The sequence below is a fragment of the Ictalurus punctatus genome, chromosome 20, assembly GCF_001660625.3.
Source record: "Ictalurus punctatus breed USDA103 chromosome 20, Coco_2.0, whole genome shotgun sequence".
In the NCBI taxonomy this organism is placed as follows: Eukaryota; Metazoa; Chordata; class Actinopteri; order Siluriformes; family Ictaluridae; genus Ictalurus; species Ictalurus punctatus.
In genome coordinates this window covers 16,856,528-16,875,863 of record NC_030435.2, presented here as the reverse complement: position 1 = coordinate 16,875,863, position 19,336 = coordinate 16,856,528, and the positions used below count along the sequence as shown (strand labels likewise).

The window sequence follows — 19,336 nt, the reverse complement described above, 5'->3', positions numbered from 1 at the left end:
ACACCGCGCAATACTGAACGGCATTTACTCCTTAATCCTTTTTAAAGTGTTTAATCCTTTAAAAGCAGATGACTTTTTGGTTTTTATTCGATTAAGAGATTAAGCATCGAAGGTGTTGCTTTTCAGTGTGGAACATATTCTGCTTGTCACTATTTAAAAATAGAGTTTGTGTATTGTATTTCAGTCTGGAACTTAAGATTGTCCAGGAGCAGAGGACATTATCGAACAGAAACAAAACGATCAATAACATATTGCTTTTTTTTTATTTTTTTATTTGCAAGCAAAGAAAAAAAAACAAACACCAGAAACAGCACAGCTTTACAAACAAAGCTTCCGGGCTCAATTCAAGTGTTTAAGTTCAATTTTCAAAATAGCACACTTCACAAAAAGTATCGCGACTTTAAACTTCTTTTCGTTTTAGTCATACGTCGTCCCTACAGACTACAGCGTTCCACTACGTCTTTGGAGGGAATAAGCATCAAACGTTTATCAAACACCAACTGAAAACACTGAATATCTCAGTACATATCAAATGTCATAGAAAAACCTTCCAAAAAAAAAAAAAAAAAACTCAACCTTTGACCTTTACTGAAAACCACACGGCTTTTATATTAAAAGACCTCGCCCTCTACAGCCGCCAACGCATCCATCCGGACACACCGTCTCACTGCAAATACGGTAAACCAACATTCGTAATACAACGGCAAGAATGAGTAATAAAACGCACGCTAACACACAAAAAAAAACATTTAAAAAAAAAACATTGCGCGATTGTATTGTGCGTGTTCGACTGGAGCCTACAGTACGAGATTTGTCAACTGCATAGCTTAGGAACTGAAACAAGCTTTCCATCTGAACCAGTCACAGTGAATATATGATCAAAGTGCTTACACAATCGCAGTGAAAGGCAACAGCATGCATGTGCTCTCAAACACACACAATCATTCCAGCCATCCTTATTAAAATTCATATCGCATCAGTGACTGGGGGAAAAAAGCCAATTCAAATCTTTCATTTATTTTTCAAACTACACCTCAGGCTTGGCCTAGGCAGAAAATCCCTCAGCCTGTTCAGTCTCGATTCTACGACTTAATGTACGTAAATCCTCAAAGCCCTTTTTATATCCTTCAAGCAGATACTTAGCCATGTGATTAATCACAAGTTGAATAAATAAAAACACTGGAAACTCTAAAGTGACACACACACACACACATCTCAGTCATAAATCATCGTGATGCTACTTTAAAACATGCGAAATCCACATCAGTCCTCTCAAACACCAAACCTATTTTAGCATCTGCTTTACAGCTTTGGGGAGGGGGAACCGAACCAAAAAACAACAACAAAATGAACCAATTGCAATCACTAGGTGTGAAGTACAGTTCAGTAGTCCTGATTATACAGTGGCGAATACACACATCATTAGTGTGAGAGTGAGAGACAGCGGCCAGCAGAACCACTGCACACGTAATGTGAAGTACAATATCAGCTAGATGCAGCAGGAGTACAGCAGAGAAGTCGACTCTCAGATGGGTTTATACAGCAGAGAAGTGACGTACTTCTTCTTGTACCTGTGAGTCGCACTGAGGACCATCACACCATCCTAGAGAAAGAGGGACAGATGCAGAAAGGCAGAAAGAGACCGCGTGAGCAGACATTTGATTTTTATTTGATGCTAAATCCATGCTTTTATACATGTAGGGCTGTATTCAGAATCAGGCACCTCAGTTCAAAAGTTGTCAACATTTATGCAGGAAAGTTCCTTGTATTCAGAGTCGGGTTAAGCGTATACTTAAGTTCATGTTCCTGGGCTGTCCGTTCAGGTTATGCAAAACACCTACATGTACAGTGGTGCTTGAACCCTTTAGAATTTTATATATCTCTCCATAAATATGACCTAAAACATAGTCAGATTTTCACACACAAGTCCTCAAAAGAGACAAAGAGATCCCAATTAAACAAACGATCCAATGTTATATATCTGTAAGCGGCAAAAGTATGTGAACCTTTGCTTTCAGTATCTGGTGTGACCCTCTTGTGCAGAAATAACTGCAACTAAACGTTTCCTACATATCGGCTTGGCGGAATTTTAGCCCGTTCCTTAGTACAGAACAGCTTCAACTCTGGGATGTTGGTGGATTTCCTCACATGAACTGCTTGCTTCAGGTTCTTCCACAACATTCCTATTGGATTAAAGACAGGACTTTGAGTTGGCCATTCCAAAACATTAAATTTATTCTTCTTTAACCATTCTTTGGTAGAATGACTTATGTGGTTGGAGTCGTCTTGCTGCATGACCCACTTTCTCTTGAGATTCAGTTCACGGACAGATGTCCTGATATTTTCCTTTAGAATTCGCTGGTGTATTTCAGAAATGATTGTTCCATCAATTGTTCCAGCAAGTTGTCCTGGCCCAGATGCAGGAAAACAGGCCCAAAACATGATACTACCACCACCACCATGTTTCACAGATGGGATAAGGTTCTTATGCTGGAATGCAGTGTTTTCCTTTCTCCAAACATAACGCTTCTCATTTAAACCAAAAAGTTCTATTTTGGTCTCATCCATCCACAAAACATTTTTCCATTACTGTTATATCTTTAGAAAACTGCAGAAGGGCAGCAATATTCTTTTTGAAGAGCAGCGGTTTTCTCCTTCCAACCCTGCCATGCACATCACTGTTGTTCAGTGTTCTCCTGATGGTGGACTCATGAACATCAACATTAGCCAATGTGAGAGAGGCCTTTAGTTGCTTAAAATTTACACTGGCTTGCTTTGTGACCTCATGGACTATTACATGTTTTGCCCTTGGAGTGATCTTTGTTGGTTGACCACTCCTGCGGAGGGTAACAAAGGTCTTGAATTTCCTCCATTTGTACACAAATTGTCTGACTGTGGATTGGTGGAGTCGAAACTCTTTATAGATGGTTTTGACCGACACCTGACTCTAATTTCATCTTCAAATGAACTACTAATCCTAGAGGTTCACGTGCTTTTGCCGCTCACAGATATGTAACATTGGATCATTTACCCTCAATAAAGAAATATAGTGAAGAGGTACTAAATAATATTAGCTCCACAGTGCACAAAACACAATTCTAAATATGTTCTACACAGTCTCTGATCAATAATTTGAGAAGTGCTTGTAATATATACCTTAATCGAGAGTGCATAAAGATGGTTGAGCATGACGTGGTTAGGTTCAGGCAGCAGAGCAGGATCACACTATCTCACATACACACACACACACAAACACAGAGTAAAGGAAGACCAGTTTCAATATCAGGTACAACGCAAGAAATGATTTACACAAGCTTTGTTGTTAACTCACTGAAATGTTTGTGTCTTTATTCAGGATGACTTGGAGGAGGTGAGGAGGAAGGATGGGTGGAGCCTTGAAGCGCTCCTCTGGACGGAACATGTACACTTCCTGTCCGTAAGGACCAGGAGGAGAGCTGGACAGATCTAAGGAAAGAAACGACTACCTGTTAGATAGAGCTTTCTTATGAATGTTGCGCAAGAGTGCAACTGCTACACTGATATACTAACATGATGAGACAGTTGCGCTCACTCTCTCCTAGCCGTTTCATAGTGGAAGAAGAACTAGAGCTAAGCGTATCGTTATCAGCTCCTGCTTGGGCTGTTTTTAAACATGCGGTGAGAAAACATCCCATAGGGATTTGCCTAAAACAATTCTGCCTTTTAATGTTCTGCGGTTAATGATGCTTTGATATACAGTGAATATTTACGCACAGTTATGCGAATCTCAAACGAAAATCAATTCAGCATGCGAGTAATCCTGGCGTGAACAGCTCTCACCGGAGGTGTCGGAGCACTCGAGCGAGTCCACCTGCAGCGCATCAAACACCTCAAAGTCAGATTTCTTCACCTCAATCAGGTTGTTGATGGTTCCCATCTGACTGGTCACAACCGGCTGTGGAACAAAACAGTATAGAGCAGTTGGGTACCAGATGGATTACTGTTTGTTCCCCAATGAAAACTTTTAACTGTTATGAATTTTGCATCCATTTTGAAAGATGTCTAATTATGTAAGGAAGTGTTATATGTGAAAAGTAGAAATAACGAGCAGTTTCTGAATTATGAGTTTTAAGTTCAGGCCCAAGCTTGAGTTACCTTAGAAGGGTCATGAACCCACTGCCCATCAACAAAAAACTTGTACTGATGCTCCCCCTCAGGCAAGTCCAGGATGGCAACAAAGTCATTATGGCTTTTGTGTGGTGAAAGAAAATATGTATTAATATTGATATGCAATGGTCACTGCTTTAACAATGTCATTATGGAAGGACTAAAACACAACAGGGTCTGCTGTTATACAAAGTAATCAATGACAGGGTGGTGTGATGCCTGACATGAAGCGTGACTGCGCTGCATTTTCCTAGAACAGCAGGTCCTCTGTCTTTTTTTCCGATTACACCACAGTAATTTGCCAACAATTTTCACTGATTAAGAACAATACGTCAGTGTGAATTGGCTGTTACTATAGAAACATCTTATCAGAACCAGCACATAAATTATAAACCTAAATTTGTCTTGCAGCCAGAACTACTGTCAGAGCTTCCGTTATAGAAAATTAATCAACACCTCCTGAATTCAAATGGTCATATGATACATAAAATAGAATACCAACATGTCATGCATAATCTAAAACTTACATTTAAAATGAACTTGCATACACACATTTGGAATATTAAAATATCATAATTCACTATTCATAGGGCTGGATGATCTGCCTCAGAAATACACCCTCGAACAAATTTTAGATTTGTCGGTTGCATATTTCTTGGCACCTTAAAAAGGCGTTACCTTTTATTAAGTGGGATCTTGGTGTTCCAATTGTTGAAGGAGCCAGAGATGTAGACGTCTTTCCCTCCTCCTGCCCAGCGGATCACGGTTGGACGCTCTTGTGGGCCCGTCTTCACCAGGTCGTTTAAATCTGGAGGCAAATCCTTCTCCACTGGAGCCTGGGGGGAAACAGATAGCACTCGTTCCAGCTCTATATGGACTTGACTGAAGACAAGTACTCAACGATGCGAGTTTTACATGATCCGTGGAGGGATTTCAAACCTGCTTTATCATTCGATTAAAGGCTTGCGTGTTAGCTGGATCAGAAAGTTGGCCAAATTCAGCATGGGTACTCAGTTTAGGGGTTGTGCGATATGTATTAGAGTTGCAAAAATCCACAGTGAGCGTTTTCCCCGCTTTTTTCCATTAAGATTGGACACCTCTGGTCTACGATAATACCTTAATTGTTTGTTTTAACAATGTGTGAATCACTCACTTCACCAAACAATTTCAAAAACCCGCTTGAGTGACCAAGCACACACTGCATGATGACGGACTACAGTGTGTGTCCATCGAGACTGCATGCCTTCACTGTGTGATGTAATCTATTAGAATGCAGAGTGTGACTTAAGCTAGCATATCTGCCTAAAAATTCATGATTGAAGATAAAAGTGAGGAGATATAAAATACAGACGCCACCAGCCTCGCAATCTACGTGGTTAAATTTAATTGCTAGACGTGGGTCATCCTCATTCACGTGGAGGTGTTTTGGCTTTGAAAAGACGGATGCTGCTTAAAGACTATGTCGGAAATCGGATGCCGTTAAAGACGATTAACTTGTTTCATCACCTGCAAACTAACCACCGCGCAGAATATGAAAGGCTTGGGGAGTTAGCAGTCCACGACATGTCGAAACCAGCAAACTTTAATCAATCTACAAAAAAGTGCCTTACAACAAGAAAAGCAACAGATGGCAAGACGTAAACGCTGGTGGCTTCGGTATTGTTTTTACTTGAACGCTTCAGTTTTAAATAAATAAATAAATAACGCCTATTTTCTTTAAATATGTTAGTTCAATTAATATCCTATTGACAAGAGCGAGCTAATACAATATAAGACTTTTTACAAACACATTTTCGAAGAATGAAAAATATATCCATCGACAAAATCCCAGAAAATATCGAGATATAAATTTTTTTGTCAATATCGTACACACTCCTAACTCGGTTACAGCACGGTTTATGTGTTGGTGGAAATACTGACAAGATAAAGGATTACGGTTCATTTGTTGCGCCAAACTGCACCGCACATAAAGCACTAATTTGGATCACACGTTCATGGAGAATCTCCACCCAGTTATAGTTAACACGTGGCTTTAATATTCAAATCCTGCAAAAGGTCTTGATTAACTGGATGGCCTGAAAATGAAATTCCACATTACTCGTTTGCATTTCTATACCTTTACTTCAGGGCTGTGCGTGTTAAAGATGTTCGGATCGTCCATGCTGTCCACCATCTTGCTGGGTTCAAGGTCTTTATGGGCACCACCTTCTGCCCGATGGGCTTTTGGCCCATGGCGATCTGCGGCTACACGGTCGCTGGTATTGCCCATAGCTCAACACAGACAGACGCCTCCTCCTGCACAGAAAGATTTAAAAAAAAAATTTTAAATCACAAAGCATTCAGGACTTGCATGACCAGATGAGAGGCAAAGCAATTTTGCTGTATACATAACAGGGGAGAAAATACGCATTAAGCCAAATGGGACTTAGGCGTATATTCAGGGAAACAACTTTGAGAAAGGTTTAGTGAAAAAATGGTCTAAAAAGGTACAACCATCTGAGCTGCAAAATCTAGCTTAGTCTGAGTAGCCATCTGCAGAAGGCAGAGCTGCTCGAGCTGGTATGCCATCTTTACCAGATGTTAAGTGTTGGCAGAAAGGAAAATGACTGCTACCAACTCCAAATTGTAGACACATGCATTTAAAGAAAATCTCAACACATGTACTGATCAATTTGATCAGGAATAAGGAAACTGTTTGACCAGCATGGCCTGTGTTTTGGCAGCTGGTATCCTGCCAGTAATCAATCCCGACGAAAGAAAAAAGTCTTCAAGTTTCTTTAAATGTAAACATTTCTAATAAATTAATTTTCCAATTATTTCCAGTCAAATTCCAATCTTTGCCATTTGTTAAAGGATCTCGTGCGTTTTCTCCCATCAGCCTGATAACGGTGACGATACTGGGTATCGGATCAGCGCCATCTCTAGTTATTAGGTAACTGTGAAATGCATTTCACTCAGCGGTGTCCTTCCATAAAGCCTGGTTAACCACAAACACTACGTTCATCAAATGTCTGATGCAAGTCCCCATAAACCGGCTTGAGAGCGGGATTTGATTCCGTACAGCATGTTGACACGTTTTGCTGACAAAAATCTGAGTGATGTCGTTTGGAAATGCTTGAACGGTTTACACTACACCCCTAATGAACCTAAACAAACTTGGCAGTAGCTTAGTGAACTAGCTAAATGCGGAAAACAGTGAAAAAAGCGAGCGTGGAGAGACACTGCAGGATTTCGCTCTGCTGCCTTCAACCACTCCTGCTGATTTTAAACAGGATCTTAATACACCATCAGGGTGTATAATGATGGAATCGCATTCTCCATCAGTCTGAGGCAGCAAGACGTTCTGGCATTTAGTTTCCGCACGTCGAGCCAAGCCTGTCACACGAATTCCACCCTCTTCCCCCCTCCAACACGTTTTCTCCAGGAAGAGAGTAGTCTGCAGGAAGACACACAGGTAAAAAGCACATTTTTGTTGCGCACAAGCAGCTGCTGTAGAGCAAGAACTGGCCTCGGGGGCGGGACATATACAGGGTGTCCCAAAAGTCTCCATACACACACAGTACACAAAGTAACACTTTTTTTTAGCAAAATGTCTTCCAGAATGTTTCATACTTAGTTTATATTATATATTTTCTTTTGGTTTTGTAACTGATAGTCAAATTGGCAAAAGAAGAACATAGTGAAATTACATTAGATTACATTACAACATTTGGCAGACGCCCTTATACAGAGCGACTTACAATTATCTCATTTAAACAACTGAGCAGTAGAGGGTTAAGGGCCTTGCCCGAGGTCCAAACAGTGACAGCACAGCAGTGCTGGGATTTGAACTCTGATTTAAAATAAATAAATAAATAAAATTAAATTCCCCAAACGGGACAAACTATCAAATTAAAATGAGAATATCTGCAAAAGAATTTTGTCGTATTTTTTTGTGCATTGGTGTCCATAACACTAAAGGACCGCACCAAAAATCTCTAAACACACCAATTTTTGATTTCCAAGGCAATTCAACCAACACACGCTGAAAATCTGTTCTGATGGAAAAGCAAAGCTGCTTTTACATCCGCATTTTGCTGACACTTTTAGCCAAAGCAACTTACTAGTGCTTACAGGATGCAGAAGCTTAAAGGGCTTTCCTCAAGGCCCAGCAGTGGCAGCCTGGAGATGCTGGGATTTGAACTCCCACAACCTTCTGGTTAGTAGCAAAACACACAGCCATAAGAAAATATATTTACTAAGTAAAGCCTCGTAAAAGGCCATGTTCGAAAATATAATACCAGAACAACCAGTGTTTGTCATGAACAGGTTATTATAGTTTGGAGGAGATGTCGGACTGTAACAGATGATCTGTCAAAGTTCAACACATTTACTGAAACATTTATGCCCTTCGGTGCGTGGACGGGATGGGGGACGGGATGGGGGACGGGTGCGTGGATGCCCATTCCACCGTGTATCACGTGTGTGATTGTAAGTCTGAAATATTCACGCGATATATCACATACAGGGAGTATGAGTATTGTTGATGAGCAGCGAGAGGCAGAAAAAACGGGCTTATATACAGCGCACTTTGCTAACTCACTTGCTAAAGCTAGCTGATATCAACAAGCCTAACAGTGAGACTCTAACCAAGCTCCACTTCTAACACAAATACACCAAATATTCCATGCAACAGAAGCACAATATCTCGTCTAAACAGCCAGGAGCTTAAACCCAAACAACATCCGACTAGCAAAGAATTTCAGTAAACACGTTAGCTAACAGATTATCCGGGTCCAGCTTGTTCAGAACACATTTTCTGGACTGTGTCAAAACAGCAAAGATAATACCCCCAACTTATTTGCTGTGAACGCAATAAAACACAAACGGCAGTCTCACCTGTTAACAACCAAAACGGAGTTTATTTCTTTACTTTGTGCTCCAACTTCTACGACATTCTTGACGTTACACTCGGTAGCTACGGCGCGCCGGATGTCCAAAATAGGATCCGAACCGAAACGAGTTTTTAATCCTGCACTCACTATGAAGGGTTCATGCCAATCCATTATAACGACTTCCATCATTTCAAGATTTCTTTTTCTTCTTCCTTTTTAAATGTTTTTTTTTTCATTTATTTGAATCATTTCAGCTGTATCGTGGAAACAGAAATCGTGAAATCATGTGATGTACATTTTTTTTGGGGGGGGGGCCCCTACCTCTGCATGGAGCTCTCATCAACTGGAGGCTACAGCTTGGATACTGCTTAGGATGGTACCGCTTGGACTGCAATTACCACATGCAGTTTTGCACTCAGGACTCTTTTGGTGAACAGTGGACTAGTTCAACAAACAGACTTAAGGTTAAAACCATAATGAACTTTTACTTTCACACTATCCCTTGTTACCTAGATGAGGACGGGTTCCCTTCTGAGTCTGGTTCCTCTCAAGGTTTCTTCCTCATATCACCTTAGGGAGTTTTTCCTTGCGACCGTCGCCACCGGCTTGCTCAATAGGGATAAATTCACACATTTAAAATCTGTATCCTGTGTTTATATGTTTCTGTCAAGCTGCTTTGAGACAATGTCCATTGTTAAAAGCGCTATACAAATACAACTGAATTGAATATGTTGTGTTAAAATGAAATACGTTGTTAATATGAATATGTTGTGTTAATATTAATGTTCTTTGTAGTAGTTGTGTTGCTTATAGACTAGGATTTTATAAATATACAAACAACAAAGCCACCAGAATAATAACTTTGTGTTTGAGAAAATGTATAAAATACATGTTAAAAAAAAAAAAGTTAAAGAAAGTGACATTTTTATTTTTCATTAAAAGAAAAACAACAATACTATTAGAAAACAATAATAACCCATTAAAAATGAATAAATATTGTGATCACACTCATAAAATCCAATCCACTGCAATTATTAAAATAATACAGAATTTTAAGATTTACCACTTGAACGTTTCTACATTTTGCAGCGTTACAACCTACAAACACATTTAATGTCATTAATCTACCCCCAAAAATAGCAGTGTGAAGTGAAAACCAATATAGTGTGCAAAACTATTTACAAAAATGTTTTTAAACATTGTCGTAAATAATAAATACTATTGATTTGCCCCACCACTCTAATATTATGGGCTATTTTGTGAAGATTCATGACATATAATCCCAGTCAAATCCACTTCACATCCATGTTGTAATGCTACAGAATGCAGAAAAGCTCAAGGAGGTGAATACTTATACAAGGCACTGTACAGCGTTTGTAGTAGTTCTGTTACTCTATTTAACTGTCTTTTGCTTAATTTTTTTTAAAACAGCAACCAAGACATCAGATTATAAATCAAAAGTGTTTAAAGAAAATATGCAAGTGTAAAATACACATTAAATAAAACTAAACAAAACACATGGTTTTCTTTTTAAAAAGCAAATAATCTACCATTAGTAGGCAATAATAAAACATAGAGAATAAACAGTATTGTGATAATGCTCTCTAAACCCTGCAATTCTATGACAGCAAGTGTTAATGGATTTTACATCAAAAAATGAATTTCATTACTAACACAATCCCATTCATAACACTTTAATAAGGTCTATAGTAAGTGCTGCTCTCAGTTGGATTGCACTCTTGACATGTGGATAGAGCTGCTCTGAACAGTTCCTTTTCCTTTAGGTCACTATGGGGTCTCCATATGCACATGCTTTCTCAATGGCAAGATTGTACCAGTGCCCTTTACCCTTTTTATACGCGCTAGTGACTATCCGGGCCCAGCCTGCTTCACCCTGTGGACAAAAGTACAAATCACTTCTGCTACTGCTATCACAACTGATATATTCAGCTCATCTTAAAAAAACATTAAGATTTTTCATTGCACTGTCTTGTGATAGATAAACTAGGGTGAGTTACAAGCCTGCAATTTGCTTTTCTGAGTGTTAAGCTTTTGATGCTTTGCTGGACTAGGTTAGAGCGGATCCAGAGCAAGGGATCAGTGGGTATGTAAAAATAAGGGTTTTTATTTATTTATATACATTTTCAATATTCATGGCCCAGACCATATACTATGTCTGACGTTTCTGACTGTACAGAAAAGATGAACATGTAGCTCACCCAAAACTCGCCCCAGGAGTTCCTGACTATCCAGTACTCTGTTCCATCATCAGTGACTCCCCAGCCAGCTACAGATATGATGTGGCTCATGAGTGAGATGACGTGAAACTCTGCAAACACGCCTCCCTCATATGCCTCAAGACCTTTAGTTGCCATGATTCCACAGCTGCCATGCAGAGAGGGATGGAGGCGAGGGAACAGGTTCATATTCAGATTGCACAAACTCAATGACGAGAGTGTTCACTGACAGTGTATCTGAAGTAGGAAACTTGCCTTATTGGGCCATTTGTAGATCTCAGCTTTTATTTGGTCTCGTCCTGAAACCTCACCATAGTCTCCTACTTTCCACAAAGTGTAGTTCTTCACAACAGAACAGAACCCGAAGTATGAGCAGGTGCCACACTGGTTAAACAGATCACACTCTACATGAGAAGGAGAAAAGGAGAAGGAGAAAATGATGCCAACCTCATACTGTTACAACATGATTCTTGTATTCCAAGACATAAACTACTATAAATCCCTAATGAAATTAGGCTGATGTCATAACTGCTGTCATTACTGACTTATTACAGATGTGTACACATTACATTTAAATGGAATAAATTCATGAATTTGATACTTTTTCACTAAAAACTTTATGTTTATATAAAACACATGTGAGTATTACAATTATACAGGTGTATATACATGGACTTTGTACTTACTTTGATTTCTGGCCTGATAATTGTTGCAGGTTTCATCTGGAATGCCCTTGTCATGTGCGTAAGCGTACACCCCCAGGTGATCACCTCCAAAACAAGACCCTGCCCCTCCACAGTCAATTACGTTCTGGACGGACAGGTAAGCTGATGGCCACGCCCCTTTCCGTTTGATGTTTATACGATCTAATGAGGAGAAACAAGAAAAGGTTTTTTTTTTTTTGTTTTGCAGAATTTTTTCCTCTACCGAATACAAAAAATGTACCTTTTACATGTTTCCCATGATGGAAACCTTACTGACTGTTATAATGCGATGACACCCGAGACTCCTTTCATAAATGTTAAAAAAACGTTTTCTTATAGAAAACATTATAATATTAAGGATTAAGGATTATTAAGGATATGTTTTGCTGTGTTAAATAACAACTGTTTGATTTTTTGTCTTAGATTATGTAGCTCATCCTCATATCTTTTGGATTACAGCCAAAGCTACCGTCACAGAAAATTAATCTACACCTTCTGACCAATCAAATTCCACAGCGCTGTGGTATAAGTTATGTAATACAGAATATGTAATATGAGCCCTTTTGTCCTTTTTGCACAGGACAGCAATAACCAATTTTTTTTCCATAATGCTGTCTGGTCAATAGGAGCTGTTAGTACTGCTAGCATGTTAAGTTGCTATATGATGTATTTCATTCCTTCTCCATGCATACTGCATAATGTATGATATAATGGCTTCTGCACACTATAGGTACAGCTATTCTTTCCATTTGGGATTTAGCCTGTGCTAATTATCAACATAAGCGCTACACAGGGTAGGAATGAAAAGGTTAGGAGATGCACTTTGTGTCCAGTAGGTGATCATTGCGCAGAGTAGAGATGTAAGTGCAAGAGTAAGGTTTTTATTTTTATTTTTTATGGGTTGGTTAGGTGTCCACAGAAGAGGTGGGTAAATCAATTATATATCATAGTCCAGGTTGTATACCTGCCAGGGCGCTGGTGGAGCCATGGCCCAGCAGGAGCCACAGTACTGAGGGATATGCTGATTATGTGTCACACACACATAATTTATCCCATCAATGTTACGCCAATCCCAGGAAGAAGGGAGGTCAGTGATGTTCAAGTACTCATGAGGTCTGGCATATGTTCTAAAGAAAACATGACAAAAGTAATGCGTTTTAATGCAAAGTACCTTGTAATATTATCTGCATGGATTACTTCTGTCATCTATTTTTAAAATTCGTAATAATAAATAAAGACTCATTGAACACACGTAAGAATTTAAACACAAACATGAGTGCTGTTATAGGAAAATAATCAACAATGGACTAGTGTGATACCCCAAATTTGATTATTTTCCAAAGTGTATACATACCAAAGTGTTTTATTCCTCTTATACCACAACAATTCACCAGTGATTACTTTTATTAATTGAACAACACATACTTTTTTTGTTTAAAAAGTATATGTTGTAGAATGTCCACAAAAGAAGATAGTTTCTGTTATCAGTACGTTATAACAGCTATAAACAGTTGCTCCCTTAAGCCGGGTGCACACTGTGAGATTTTTAATAGTCCTTTGCAACTGTTTCTTGTCAGACTGTACGAACACGATCCCCATTGTAAGCCATGTCACACTGTAGGATCTCATTGTCATTAATGTCGGACTGTACGACAGTCAAGATGCGAAAAACGGTCGCACGCAAGAAGACTCGTACGGAGTAGGAGAAGCCACTCTACAGGACTGTGCCTCAAATCTTCTGACACTGCCAGAATTTAATCGGAGGAAAAATTTGATCGCAAGGCCGTTAATCGGCTGTCGTGGAACACGTTAAACTAGCGATCAAAGACTACAGATTTTGGCCTAGGATTATAGGAATCTTTTAGGATTCTTAAAATTAGTCTCAGACGAACAAATCGCGGCCAAAATTGTACAGTGTGAATCCGGCTTTATCAGCATTTCTCTTTTCTGTGCTAAATAAAATGTCTCCTCACAGAAAATTTCATCATAGCAGCGATGCCAAATGTTTTTAAACAGTTTACGCTGAGAGTCTGCCATACTATATGCAATGTATGTTGTTACTATAGAAACGATAACATGAGAAGGAGTGCATTAATATAAACCTGTGATTTGCCTTATAGCTAGCACTAGTGTCTAAGATGCTGTTATAGAAAATGACACAGCAACATCTGACAAATCATTGTCACGAATTTACTGGCACAAAGATGGCTTGATGTTAGAAGTTTGATATTCGCAGAAATGCTAAACTAAGGGACCGTCTCTATAGTTACACACGACATTGTTATACACGTTTCTACCTTCAATAGCATTTGAAAGGAATGACTTACAGTCATATAACCAACTGTAAAGTGTTCATCTAGGTGTCTCCTATAACGCACATCTTTTAGATTTTTTATATTTATTAAAATAAACTATTAAATCATATGTAAAAATTGCCATGTATTTCATTACTGAATGGGTTCATACACAAAATATACCATTATTTAAAGCTCAATAGCATTTGAAGGGAAAGACGTACAGTCATGAAAAAACTGTACAGTGTTCATCTAGGTGTCACCTATAACGCACACCTTTCAGATTTTTGCTATTTAACCCTACAATGCACAAACCAAAAAAAACCTACACAAACTGACATTTTTGGAAACTGAGCACAATTTTTTGAAAACTGTGTATAGGGAACTGTGTAGAGTTTAATTTATTTATGTACATGTTTCGACAGATTGTGGATGGGAGCCACAGACATTCAACATTATTTACAGCATTTCCAGTCAACTTTTTGAGCCCTGAACTGCTTATCTGACATGGAAAGGCATGCCACATGGAACCACCTGCAGTGTGACAATCTGAAAAAAAATAATAATAAACTTATCAAATTGCTCAGTAGTCAATTCTCTCTATCTCTCCGCAGTTCCCTATACAGTTGTCAAAAAAGTCGACAAGGCAGTTATCTGCTTGCCAGCTGACAGACATAAAATGCAGAAAACAAATAAACATACATCTTTGAAATATTAAAACATCTGTGTATTGCCAGTACTTTTACTTATTTCATTAATAGGACATTTTTTTGTGTGTGAAGAAAACGATTAATTCCAATATGGGTCATTCTGACCCCCCTTTATGCATTCGTATAGGTTTTTTGGTTCATGCATTGTAGGGTTAAATATAAAAATAAAATAAAGGGATGTGCGTTATAGCTGACACCTACATGAACACTTTACATTTGGTTATATGACTGTAAGTCATTCCCTTCAAATGTTATTGAAGTTAGAAACGTGTTTAACAATGTCGCATGTAACTTTAGAGACGGTCCCTTAATTTAGCATTTCTGAAAGTCCAACGTCAAGCCAACTTTATACCAGTCACGAATTCAACGTCGCTGCGGTATTAAAATCATTATAACACTATAACATTCCCAAAGCTGTGCACTTTTCAGAAATTCCAGTTTAGTTGGCAGTATGACGTTCTTACTGTGATCATTTTTACTTATTTAAGGAATAAATTACATGGTAGGCGCTATATAACATGTAAACGTTACAGTTATAGTGATTTAAACGTTTCTTTCCTCTAAACATTTACTTACCTTACAAACGTAGGTCTGTTGAATTTGACTGGTTTATAGCAAGAATTGGATATTTCCCCGACAGCGATTACTTTCAGAGTCTGTTCAGAAACATTCAAAACAAATAACAGCCAGAGGAAAATACTGGTGACAGGTGCCATGATGTGTTTTAAACCCCCACAGCTGCCGCCTTTCAGGTTCGCACTACCCTCAATGCAAATACTGGGCATGAACATCCACAATGCATTGCGCGTTCAGGTCGAGCCGAAGCCAGAGCCGAGTGAAGCCGAAATTAGAACGGAGTGAAGCCGAAGTTAAAGCCGAGTGAAGCCGAAGTTAAAGCCGAATGAAGCCGAAATTATAACCGAGTGAAACCGAAGTTTAAGCCGAGTAGAACCGACGCTGTTAATTGGAGCTGTAATGGAATTCACGTCTAGTCGGATTTTGTTTTAAATTCACGTTAATTAAAGGATTGAAATGTGGTGATATGCTGATCTTAGTAAAGTGATTTAAAAGGCCCCCATAAGTTTCTCGAGTTGCTGTTTATTCTGTTTGTTTACAACGAGGCTGAAGTTTCTTAATCGAATTGTTCGGTTCACTTTAAAACGCTACTGAAGTAGCAACATGTGGCCGGTAGACGGCGATAGAACCAAGGACGTACACCATGTCAGCAGCCTTCGAGCACAGACTCTGAAACTAGAAATAGGCTACTGGATTTTGAATCATGACCAAAAAAAAAAAAAAGTTATTCTTCTTCTTTTAATTGTTATTAACACCAAAATCTAGTTATGGCTATGAAGAAAGTGCTCACATCAGCATTTTAGTTATTTTGACTATGCAAGTGCCTCATGGTACTCCAGCTTTACCAAGAGAAATAAGGATTGTCTCCAGGCTTTGCCAATCAATGTTGTTTGTCAATCACCCGACCCTCGGCCTGGTTATTGACCATGTTTTGTCCTACAATTTGGATTCCTCTGCCTGACTCTCTTCAATAAAAGCTTTAACTGCACTTGCATCTGTCTCCAACCCTGTTATATGACAGCTCGATTGATTTGGTAGTGCTTGTAAAGCCTTATTTATGTTTCTTTCTTAATAAATGCTGAGGTGGAGGAATCAACCCGAGACTTTGATTTATTTAAATTTTACATTGCTGCACACTGACTGGGCCAAACGGCATGAGCACTAATAAATAAGATCTCACGTGTGTTTTTAACCTGAATCTGCTGTTCTCTGAGCAGCATAGTGTTACACACATGATCAGTATCCAAGAATTCTATAAACAACACTCAGTTATGACTATTCTCTCTTAATGATGTTGACCCTTTAGTTTCTAATTAAAATTCCAATTTATTAAGGTGGAATTTATGTCAGATTGATGTTACTACAGTCAGCTACCTCGACAGGATGTTTCCTATAACTTTTTGTTGTAGACCTAAGACATTTGGGTTTGAGATCAAAAGATAAAAAAGAGAGTTTACTTTTTTTTATATACTACATATATAGACGTGTTAAACAACATAGAACATAGCACATTTGGTATCAGACCACACAATTTGTAGGTGAGACAAAATATTGGACCATGACTGGCAGGTGTTTCTTGTTACCCAAGTGTGTCATGTTAGATTGATTGTTGAAACAATAAATAGCTCTGAACATATACTCTTGGTTTTAGCCTTTGGTTTAAGCTGTAAAGAGTGCATTTATTGTTAAAAAGGATAAGCCAAAATGAAGATCAGAGAGCTGTTTATGGCAAGCCATTTTGAAGATGAGAAAAGAGGGAAAATCAGAGGCATTGCACAAACATCGGGCATAGCCAATACAACAATTTTGAATGTCTTGACAAAGAAAGAAACCACTGGTGTAGTCAGCAACAGACACCAGATTGGTCGGCCAAGGAAATCAACAAGTGCTGATGACATTGTGATAGCTGTTAAGAAAAACCCCAAAACAACATTCACTGACATAACCAATACCCTCCACAGGGCAGGGGTGAAGGTATCACAATTCACAAGCCCAGATTGGAATTCACAAAGAAATACAGAAATGAGCCACAGAAGTTCTGGAGCCAAGATTTACCTCTACCAAAGTGATGGAAAGGCCAAAGTGTGGCAAAAGAAAGGATCCGCTCATGATCCAAAACATACAAGCTCATGTGTGAAACGTGGTGTCATGGCTTGGACTTGCATGGCTGCTTCTGGAACAGGCTCACTGATCTTTATTCATGATGTAACTCATGATGGTAGTAACAGAAGGAACTCAGAAGTTTACAGGAACATTTTGTCTGCCAATTTACAGAGAAATTCATTCAAATTTAGGAACTTTATCATGCAGCAAGACAAAAATCAAAAAAACACTGCCAACTGAACAATGGACTTTATCAGGGGGAAAAAGTAGAAAGTTTTAGACTGGCCAGGAGACTGAAGGGAGAAACCAATTCGGTATAGTTACATTATATAAATCCAGTATATATAGTTATAGTAACATGAACATAAGTATTGTTAGTTGTTGTGGCAGGGGATATAATATATGTACTAGTGGCAGGTGGCAGCATCAGTAGTTGTAGTAGTATTGGTAGTACCTCTATCACCAGTAGTGGTGCGAGTAATGGTATTAGTAGTAATAGAATCAGCAGAAGTAAAATTAAAAATGTCTTATTCTTACCACATGTTGTAGTAAATCATATTCAGCCCCTGGAGCTGATTTCTGTTTTCCCCTCCCTACGAGCTCTTCTTCAGAGGGCGGCAGCCAACAGGTCGAGGTGGTTGCTGGAAATGGAAAAAGTTGTCAGAAAGATTGTATGCAAAAAATGCATGCTCAAATGTGCAAAGTCTTGTTCGTTCTATATTCGGCAACTAACCACTTACCCATGCTCCACAAGGTCCTCAATAATCACTACAACAGAACAAACACTTTGTAATCATTTGAGATGTTATGACTCATCACTTGTTGTACAGAGGCCTAGGCCTCAACGTATGACATAGTACACTCAGCCCAGCAAGAAACTTACTCTGCATGACTTCATAGAGCCAAGGCCCAAGCAGCTGCATTCACGCTCAGCCGAAGACAAAAGAAAAAGGAAAGGAGACGCCAGCGCAGAGCATTAGGAAAAGCAAGGTCGCAGGAAGCACAGAAGACACTGGAAATCGGGGCAATACAAGAGAAGAATTTACAGCAGTGAAGAGATCCTTGGATTTCACCTGCACATCATTCAGATGTGGATGTCAAAGAGACAGAGACCACAGAAACAATCTGATTGGGTATCTGATCAAGTAAAAAATAAGAATGGGGTGGAGTTTAGGATATTATTGGGATCAACCTCTTTATGTGATACTAATGAAGGGAGAAAGTTTTTGTTTATTGCAGAACATCATTTAAAACAAAGAATTAGAGAAAACAGGGGGGAAAATACAGGAACTATGTTGACATATGGAATGTACAGCTCAGACAAGAAATGGGAAGTCTCAATTCAGAGACTGTTGTACAGCAGTGTGTGGCTGAGTTTCGAAAGTTAACTCAGACGGGGTCCAAAAACGGGAAGAGTGCACTCGGACGGGGTCCAAAAACGGGAAGAGGGCACTCGGACGGGGTCCAAAAACGGGAAGAGGGCACTCGAACGGGGTCCAAAAACGGGAAAAGGGAAATCGGACGGGGTCCAAAAACGGGAAGAGGGCACTCGGACGGGGTCCAAAAACGGGAAGAGGGAAATCGGACGGGGTCCAAAAACGGGAAGAGGGCACTCGGACGGGGTCCAAAAACGGGAAGAGGGAAATCGGACGGGGTCCAAAAACGGGAAGAGGGAACTCGGACGGGGTCCAA

At 39.2% G+C, this 19,336-nt stretch overlaps 1 protein-coding gene and 1 pseudogene across 1 annotated transcript; both read right to left on the bottom strand.

Annotated features, from left to right (window-relative positions):
• Positions 1-950: 950 nt before the first annotated feature.
• prkab2 (protein kinase, AMP-activated, beta 2 non-catalytic subunit) lies at positions 951-9,144 on the bottom strand. Its single transcript, XM_017495575.3, has 8 exons — positions 9,025-9,144; positions 6,263-6,441; positions 4,825-4,982; positions 4,135-4,228; positions 3,820-3,934; positions 3,332-3,465; positions 3,157-3,225; positions 951-1,603 (listed from the first exon to the last, which is right to left on the bottom strand). Exons 2-8 carry the CDS (start codon positions 6,413-6,415, stop codon positions 1,526-1,528), a joined length of 801 nt encoding a protein of 266 aa, XP_017351064.1. The 5' UTR covers positions 6,416-6,441; positions 9,025-9,144; the 3' UTR covers positions 951-1,525.
• A 775-nt stretch (positions 9,145-9,919) lies between these two features.
• Positions 9,920-18,510, bottom strand: LOC108280522 (cathepsin Z-like; annotated as a pseudogene).
• Positions 18,511-19,336: the final 826 nt, after the last annotated feature.

Excerpts from the sequence above, each read along its gene's own strand:
- prkab2 (XM_017495575.3), bottom strand. The coding sequence starts at position 6,415 with ATGGGCAATACCAGCGACCGTGTAGCCGCAGATCGCCATGGGCCAAAA. Across the intron at positions 3,935-4,134 it reads GGGTTCATGACCCTTCTAAG|CCGGTTGTGACCAGTCAGAT; the intron begins GTAACTCAAGCT and ends TTTGTTCCACAG. Across the intron at positions 3,226-3,331 it reads ATAAAGACACAAACATTTCA|TGTGATCCTGCTCTGCTGCC; the intron begins GTGAGTTAACAA and ends TATGTGAGATAG.